The sequence below is a fragment of the Nematolebias whitei genome, chromosome 3, assembly GCF_014905685.2.
Source record: "Nematolebias whitei isolate Nwh7 chromosome 3, NemWhi1, whole genome shotgun sequence".
Classification (NCBI taxonomy): domain Eukaryota; kingdom Metazoa; phylum Chordata; class Actinopteri; order Cyprinodontiformes; family Rivulidae; genus Nematolebias; species Nematolebias whitei.
In genome coordinates, this window is record NC_056500.1 from 28,649,553 (window position 1) to 28,659,231 (window position 9,679).

Sequence of the window (9,679 nt, forward strand, 5' to 3'; positions counted from 1 at the left end):
AATATTCTAACTTTCTGAGATACTGACTTTGGGGTTTTCATTAGTTGTCAGTTACAATCATCAGGATTAAAAGAAATAAACATTTGAAATATATCAGTCTGTGTGTAATGAACAAGTTTAATTTTTTGAATGGAATTACTGAACTAAATCAACTTTTTCATGATAGTCTAATTTCATGACCAGCGCCTGTAGAGACAAACGAGACAACCATTCACTCACTCACACCTAGGGACAATTGACAATTAACAATTAGCCTAACATGCATGCTTTTGGTCTGTGGGAGAAAAGCCACGCATGCATGGAGAGAACATGCTAACACCACCCAGAAAGGCCCTCGGCCGGGATTTGATCCTGCGACCTTCTGCTGAGAGGCAGGCTCTACCAACTACCATGCTACCAGTTTAAAATATTGAATGTAAAGAAAATAAACTATCTGAATATGTTTTTTTTTTACCAAAATGAAATTTATCTTGCCATAAAATGTAATATTTGTGTCCATCCTTAGTTTTACTTAATACCATCATTTGTGTCTAGAAATTGTGTACTTTAATTATATATTACAACGGCCTGCCTTAATGATCTTCCTTGCCAGTGGCCTCCTGCCATATTTATTCATGCCGGGCAAGATGGCGGCGGTTCAGAGTAGATGTTATTACTGGTAAACATATAAAGGCATTTTATTCAAATTATAATTGGCAGTCAGATACTTGTACACACGCGTTCGCACTGTGTGTCAACTGATCACGTAACAAGCGTCGAGGTCTTGTTTATTTTACACGTCTTGGAGGTTTTTTTCCCGACTAAATGTTCACGTTTCGAGTCGCTCGCTAACAGAGCAGCCAGCAGCCATCTATCAGAGCCAAGCCGCCGTCAAGTGTAGAATGGGGGAAAAGCTGGAGCTCAAGCTCAAATCGCCGGTCGGAGCAGAACCTGCTGGTTATCCCTGGCCATTACCAGTATATGTAAGTGTTAAACTTCGACACTCAGTCGTGTCATATTTGTGCTTCGTCTCTTGTTTTTGCCTTTGTTAGCTCCTGGCTAGCACTGGTTAGCAGAAGATGTGACATGCTGGTCGGGGGGACTTGTGTCTGGTCGGTGACAGTCACGGATTGTTTAGTGTGTGCTGTCATTAATGCTGCTTTAAATGGATAAAACTGTGCTTAATTACGTCACGGTAAGATTTCTAGGTGAGACATGATTGTTAATTTTTTAACTTGAGCTATCATTTTTAAGATTATTTCCGTCTAGCAATGCACATTAAAAGTCATAATGATGTTGTGCATGGCTCCTAAACTTGTTTTTTTATTTTTAGCTCTGGTTCAATAAGTGACATTTTGCAATCACAAAGTCCACACAGCAGCATATAGATTGTGTACAAGATGTACTATTACCTCCTGCAGTGGTAATATGTTCCTGTGGCATGTTGGATAGAGAAGTCACTAGCTCTCATTTCACTGATACGATGATGACAGTTTTTGTTTTTTTTACCTCAGTCATCATAACACTAAATGAGAAATTGTCATTTGCAATAGCAGTATTTAGACCTTAAGGGGTCACATTGCAACTATAAAATAAAAAAAGTTGTCCTGAACTGTATCAAATGGTGCAGTTTGAAAGAGCTTATGTGCAGGTATGCACCCACTGTAAACAAAGCACTTGGCTGAATCTTCTGAAAACCACTTGGACGCTTGAGGGCATGTGATTGACCTACGTTAGGCTGACCTTAGTAGGTAAGCAAATATGGAGGAATCGGACAAGCCTAGAATCACTGACGAGAGGTTTAGATGAAATTAATGAGAGTAAATCTGCTGCTAAATGTAAATAAAGCATGAGTATCAGTATCATGGAGATCAGGGATCAAGCAGGACAGTGGAGTATCAGTGCTAGGCATGCAGCTTTTGCCAAACTTCTGCCAGATTGGTAAGTTTAACTTTTTTTTGAAAACCTATCGACACACTTTACTCAAAAAATCTGAGCTTAAATACAAACCAGCTCATCAAAATCGTATGACTTTGTCCCAAACAGCTCGTCCATGGACGTCACCATCGTTGACCTGTTTTCAGTCACTGATCTTGCAATAAGTACCTTTTTAAACAGTTATATTGTTTAAATTTTTTTTTAAATATAATTTTCATTCATTTATTTTTTCCCAATTTGTATGTTTTCTTTTATGATTGTCTGCTGTTGTCATTTCTCTTCGTTAAAATCAGGTCTCTGTTGTAAATGAGTCCTCGAGGCTCAGTGGAACTAACCTGTATAAACAAAGGTTGAATGAATATGTTGACACTTTTACTGTTTTAAAGACTGTGTTCCCTGGCTCAATAAGATTCTTTAAATTCTTGTAGTGTTTTGTTATTCATTTATACAGTATCTCCATGAGTGAGATCAGCTGGTTGTCTGGTATTTTACACTCCAAGCACATGGCTGATACCTGATCTGGTGCAGTACTAGTCACGCTTGTCTACGGTAGCTCTATTTCCATGTCAGCATGCGAGCGCATGAACTCAGGAAGTTAACTCATCCAATAGAAATGAAAACTGAAACTGTTGCGAGTTCTGTGTGTGTGACGCTGTGCGTGTGCGTTTGAAGTTTTTTTATTTATGGTAGCTGTGGTGAGACACCCAGTGCTGACTGAAAAGAGCTAAATTTTCTCAGAATGTCTGGTTTCTTTGTAGTTCTCCTCTCCACCCACACTTCTCTGCCTCAATCTGGTTCTTTAAGTTTCATCTTTTTGTCTATTATCACCTTATTTCTTATCAGACTGAATGAGTTACTAGTTACTGAATCACAGTTGCCACCCAGCTACGTGTCTTGGCATTCGTTATTTTACAAATTTTAATGAATTGTATGGTCTGTGTATTTTGTGATAGCTGTTTGTTTATACTGAGACTAGATGTCATGTACTGAATTAGAAACGGGTGATCCATGTCGAGTTTGAAATATGGACTGCTCTTCTGTTTTCATAATGCTACTGACGCATGCTCAAAAATCGAGGTTGATAAATCTAACAGGGTTTAGTCAGATCATCTGGACAGGTCCTTTGTTGAAACATTTCATCTTGTATCCTAAAAACTTCTTCAGTTCCTCACTCTCTGTATCACAGAGCTGAACATAGGAGCCAGAGAGAAGGAGAAATCCCACACAAAACAGGCCCTGGAGCAATGTGGATATCCTAACTGGGCCTTCCTGAAAGCAGAGAAAAAAAAATCCCAAACAGGACTCCAACTAGCCATGGGGTGAAAAGGAGGAACCCAGACCAGTGGTCATTCCGTATGTTGCAGGAGTTTCAGAGAAACTGAGACGTTTATTTTCCAAACACAACGTCCCAGTGGCTTTTAAACCCCAAAATACGTTAAAGACTGGTTCATCCCAAAGATCCAGTCCCCCGGCACAAGCAGAGTAATATTGTGTATGCTGTTCAGTGTCAGGAGGGTGATCAGTCTTACATCGGGGACACTCAACAGCTACTGGCCAAAAGGATGGCCCAGCACAGAAGATCAACATCATCAGGCCAGGACTCTGCGGTCTACACTCATCTCCAGGCCAGCGGTCACTCTTTCAGGGATGAAGATGTGCACATCCTGGATAGAGAAGAACGATGGTTTGAGAGAGGAGTAAAGGAGGCCATCTTTGTGAAGGGAACTTGTTCATCATTAAACAGGGACAGAGGCCTCCGTGTTTGAATGTCCCACTCTTACAATGTTGTTATAGCAAGTATCACTCAGCCCTCTGTAAGTAGCAAGCAGACTTTAGAACACTAATGATCACTTGTTAGGCTGATGGTCCTCCTTTTGCTTATGAACATTTAGTTCTGGCTGTCACTAGTAAACTGGTTGATCCACTATGAGAAGGTGCTGCTTTAAGACTGAAGGGCCCACAGTACTCCATCTGAAGCCAAACAGTCGATGCACAGTCAGGTGGTTGCGGGACGTTAGTTTTCACACACACCTTTCTTAAGTTCATGAGACTCGGACACGGAGCTTCTCCTGCTGGAGTATATGTCACCATGCAGGTTTCTTTACCCCAGAGTCTCCAATCCATCCCTGCATCCGCTGTTTGGTCGCACATCTGTCATGAAGAAAGCACCACACTTTTCAGCAGACAGACTCCGCCATCTCTCCATCCAGGAGTTTTGGGTCATTTGATGGTTTTTTTTTTTTGGTCAAACAGCTGAATGTTCGAGTGCATTTCCGCATTGACAAACATGTTGACATTCATGCTCGGGCTGCTGTTGTTACAGCGTATTGTTTTCCATTATTAGTGTTTAGCGTATCCTTTAGTGCACCGTTTGGCATTTGTTTAGTGTATATCTTAGATCCTTATTTACTGTTTCTTTTATACTTTATATTTTTGGGTGTAACTGGGATCCTGTGTAGGGTACATAATCTCGTTCCACCTCATGCACCACATGTGATGGAAATGACAATAAAATTGACTTGAACTTGAACAAACACACTCACAAACTTCTGACCAGTCGCACAATACTTGGTGCATACGCTCAAGAAAAACTTCGGTCTGGGCCTTGTGTCGAGAAGAGGCGGGCGAAGCTGCTCTGAGAACAAAATGACGCAATTTTCGTTGCACAACTACGTCAGAGTTTTGAGGCTTTGAGTGGAGTATGCAGAGTTCTTGTGTTTGTTGCAGCTCCTCAAACTGAAGAAGTCTTTTGGATAAACGACGAAACGTTTCAACAAACGAACCCGACCAGAGGAGCTGACTCGAGTTTGTTAGGCTTAGTGCTGCTGCTGTTCGGCGTATAGTTTTGCACTATTAGTGTTTACCGTATTTCTTAGTTTATATTTTAGATCCTTATTACTGTTTCTCTTACAATTTTTATTGTTTTCTATTGTTGGATGTAACTGGGACCCTGTGTACACAATTTCATTCCACCTTATGTGTCACATGTGATGCGAATGACAATAAAGAACCTTGAACCTTGTGAGACTTCTTCACTCTTCTCTTGTCCATATGTTCAAGCCTGCAGGAAGATGTGAGACTACTCCTGCAGTCATTTTCTATTAATAGACTGCAAATATTTGTGCCAATAGTTTTTTCAAATCACGTTTATGGACCAAGTTTTACTTGTGTTGATTTGCTTTCTGGTAATGAAAGCTCACCCTTCACTAAGAATCATTCTCTACACCCACAGAGCTTAAAATTGGTTATCTCACCCACAGAGCATGAACACACTGCTGTGTGTTAATATGCATGTTGCTTGCACTGCCTGTCGGAGAACGAGGCCTGCCGTTAGAACCGGCCTCATTAAAATATGCTTTTTTTTTTGGTTTATTGATTTGGTTCATCCTGTATTTTAGTTTATTTTCTTTAAATCACTTCATCTGTAAATGCTTGCACATGAAGTCGTCCCCTGGTTTTATGCACCTCTTAGCCCATCTGGTTCTGGGTGCGGCCAAAACAAGCTTCACACAGTATAAAAAAAGGCTTAGCATTCCTTGAAGGGTTGCATATCACCTGCCACTTTTCATGCCAGATTTAAACTGAAATCATCTTGGGTTGCGAGTATAGAGTTATAATACCTGTTTTGGTCAAACCTTGCACAATCTCATTCGATATAGTAAAATCCCACGAGATGTATTAGTGTTCAGAAAATGCATTGAGGATTACTCTGTTACTGTCACGCCAAATTTAGCTCAATATCTGTCAAATTGATTGAGTTATAGCCAACTTTGTGTTTGCTGAATTTGATTAGTTATGGTTCTGGAAGCCATCTGGAATCAGGGTGGCTCAAACAGTTAATCAGTGATAGATGTGCATCTAATTATTACTTTCTGAAAGTTTCATTAAAATCCACTCAGCGGGTCATGACATTCTTTAGCAGACACCCAACAGTTAATGCCAAAGTTTGAAGCAAAAAGATTAAAGCAAAGTGATCCTGCGTTCACTGTAATTATATGAAGATGGCTCATTTACGTCAATTTATTTTTCACTGTTTACACAAAATGTTTCTTACTGGAAATAATCAAAAGTACACAAGCTGTCTTAGTCATTTGTTCTGGGCTACTCGTATCTAAAGTGGAGCAGTGGGAGGCGTAAAGCCCCCCCACACCCACTACTCGTCACGCTGCTGTGACAGGAGATCGACTGAAGAGGTGGCGTGTGGGGCGGAGTTGAACACGCATCAGTCAGAGCTACAGCTGAGAGAGAGGGAGAGGAGGGTCTTTCACCCTGGCATGGCAGACGGTGTTTATTTTTAGCAGCAGCCCTACGCTGGTGTTGCTGTGAGCAGTCTTTGTGAGAGCAGGTGACCTCCCCCCCGCTGCTCTCCTTTCACTTTGCTCTCACAGTCAGCTGAGTGAAGCTAGCTCTCACAGTCTGAGCTTCTGAACGTAAAGTTTCAAATCTGTGTTGCTTGTGCATTTTCAAAAAGGTTCAGAGACAATGTGCTGTTTTCAGCAGTGGAAGTTTTTGTTTTTGTGTGTGAAGGCATGCGATTTTGAGAACGTGCACGCCGCATGTTGTCAGTGAGGTAGAAGCTTGCATAGTAGTGACGGGCAGGATCAAGCAGGAAGATGGGAATTCCAAGACTGAGCTGCTAGCTGTGACTGCTGTGCCAAATATCAGGCTTCCCCTCCTTTCTGTGGCCCCTTTCTTTCTCTAGTTTGTGGTTTGAGTAACTACCCCTTTCTTGGCCTGTTGTCAGTGCTCTTACTCCCTAACAGATTCTTCTTGGCAATGTGCTGGGCTAGAAGACAGAAAGTGGGTCAGTGGGTCAGCTCAGGCATTGGGTTCAGGCTGACGGTGCTCTAGGTGAAACCTGAGCCCTGTTGCTCCCACAGAACTGATCAAACTTCTGCTAAGATTATGAACTACACATTTCCTGCATAGGACAAAAGTAGGTTGTTTCATTTTTTGCCTGTCACCAAAGGCAAACAGATGTAATTGCCTGAGTCTGTGCACAAATGTGTGCTTGTTTGTCTGTTAGCAAAATTCCTCATGAAGCAGTGGACAGATTTTATTGAAGCTCTCAGAAAGTACCGTATTTTTCATCCTATAAGTCATATGTTTTTTTTTTGCATAATTTGCATGCTCTGCGACTTATACACCAAAGCGACATATTTGTTTTTTTTCCCATATTTATAAATCAATTTTTGACTGAGATATGACCCTTTTCATTCATTCTGACTGAACATATTGAACACTACCATTTTCAGCCGCTAAATGGCACCAGAGTAGTATGGCATGCCGTTGTGTCATGTAGTAGGTAAAAGTGGCTATTAATGACACAATCGGCTTGCCGTAGCCATCCACCTTTGTCCAGCTCGCCTGGAGCAACCGTCAAGTCATCTTCATTTTGCTGCACCGGCGAAATGCAGCTAATTTGACCATTGAAGTGCATTTATTAAGTAAAAGTTCAACTGAGACACACTTTTACTGTAATGTCGAGCAAACAAATAATTGTTTTTTGGCGCTTAGCTTGTTAAATTTCTAAGAAATGCGCAGCATTCCTCCTTCAGGATTTCCTTCCTCTTCGCGCTCCTGGAGCACCGAGGCAGCACATACTTTTGAAAAACAGCTGATCTGACCATTAAAGTCCTTTTTATTAAGTAAACGTTCAACTGAGACAAACCTTTTACTATAAAGTCGAGCAAACAAATAATTGTTTTTAGGTGGTTATCTTTTTAAATTTGCACAGTGACTTGTCCCGTGCACGTTCTTACTTCTGCGTATCGGCTTTTGAAATGCAGCTGATTTGACCGTCAAAGTGCATTTATTAAGCAAAAGTTGAACCGAGACGCACCTTTACTATAATTTCGAGCAAACAAATAATTGTTTTTAAGTGTTAATCTTGTTAAATCCTTGTTAAAGTCCTCCCCTGCACGCTCCAGCGGCCGCCATTTGGCAGCCAATCGATTTTTGGCACAACACCGGCCAACATTTCCAGGTTATGGACTGTACTTATATAGCACCTTTCTATCTTATCAAGATACTCAAAGCACTTTACACTACAATCTGTGTCTTCATTTACCCATTCATACAGCACTCTAATAGATCTATACAAAGCTAATTGAACAAATCATTCTAAAGAGACTAATCAGTGCTTTAGATCACATTCATTCACCGATGGCACACACATCGGAGGCGACAAGGGGTTCAGTGTCTTGCCCAGGGACACTTCAGCATGTGACTGCTGTGGGGTTCGAACCCCCAACTCTTGCATTGGAGGACCACTGCTCTAACCACTCAGCCACAGCCGCCCCGGGTTGTCAGCGGTGACGCATAATAGATGCAACATATACGGCGAAGTGACATATTTGTTTTTTTCCACTTCATTAGACATATTTGGACTGATGCGAATTATAAGGCGGAGTGATTGTACCACAACTTTGGAACCAGCCTTATTCAAGATGGCCGACACAGCTTAGCGACCTTATTAAGCACCGAAATGAGTGTAACTCAGCCAGTATCACAGATACTGAGCTGAGATTTAGCGTGGTAGTAGCTGAGAGTCATCCCCAAAACATCCCCTGAGCACAAACTGATTGTGAGATCAATTTTTTTAAAACTTTACCAATATTTATTGGAGTCGTCCACATCCGTCTGTTGGCAAAATATCTTATGAACAATTAAACAGATTTATAGTGAAACTCTTAAAGTAATCATTGGCTGTCCTTTTAAAATTGATTACATTTGATCTTAGCCAACACAAAAGCGTCTCTAACTCAATGTTTTACAGATATTCAGCTAAATTTGTTGTGAGACTCATCCTTAACACATCCTTTGAGCATTAACACATCTCACAAAATCTTACAATATGGTATGACATCCTGCACAATGTCCTTTACAAGGTTTGAACAAAATGGCTATCTAATCTAAGCATGTCTTCAGAGATGGATTTTTTTAATGCAACTTCTGGGACACAGGGTTTCCGAGTAATTTTTCAGTCAAACTTTTATTAACATTTATGTCTCGTGTGGTTGTGTAGTTTGTCACATTTTTCTGCAATGACAGGATGAATTAAAGATAATGGAGGTTGTGGTCATTGCAGTTTAGTTGTGTAAAGGTGTAATTAACTCAATATCCTTGTTTTGCACAGTTGTTAACTTTCTTTTTGTTTATGCTGTTTTTATTTAGAGAATCTAATTACAGTTTATGGTCATTATGGTGTCGGTAATGAGTGATGCTGTTGAATTATGTGTCATTCTGAGGGTTTCATAATGACTCGTCTCTCCTTCTCTTGTAAGGATAAACACCATGATGCTGCTCATGAAATCATCGAGACCATTCGGTATGTGACCTCAGCCTCTGGCTCAGTCTTCGTTTACTCCCACATTCACATGATTTTTATCAAGTGTTGGGTTTTGGTGATATACATTTTCCTGTTTTGTTCTAGGTGGGTGTGTGAGGAAATCCCAGACCTCAAACTGGCGATGGAAAATTACGTACTCATTGATTATGACACCAAGAGGTGAGTTTTAGGTTGTGTCCTCTTTAAACTTGGTGTCACTGTAATGGAATTTTTTTTTTTTAAATAAATATGTTTACTAACCATTGTAAAGAGTAAAGAGTAATTATAAATCAATTCCTACTTAGTTAAAGTTATTCTCTCCAGCCTTTGAAGAGGCCTTTTAATATGATAACCACAGCAACCTTTTTTTTTTTACAGTTTAAGTTTTATATGCATGTATGTGTGTGTGTATATATATGTGTGTGTGTGTGT

General features: G+C 40.5%; 1 protein-coding gene across 1 annotated transcript in view; it reads left to right on the plus strand.

Annotated features, from left to right (window-relative positions):
• Positions 1-607: 607 nt before the first annotated feature.
• dot1l (DOT1-like histone H3K79 methyltransferase) overlaps positions 608-9,679 on the plus strand; it is a 25,414-nt gene continuing 16,342 nt past the window's right edge. Inside the window, exons 1-3 of the mRNA XM_037698175.1 lie at positions 608-962; positions 9,204-9,247; positions 9,353-9,427. Coding sequence (XP_037554103.1) covers positions 882-962; positions 9,204-9,247; positions 9,353-9,427 — 200 coding nt within the window. The 5' untranslated portion in view covers positions 608-881. The remainder of the gene's footprint in view (positions 963-9,203; positions 9,248-9,352; positions 9,428-9,679) is intronic.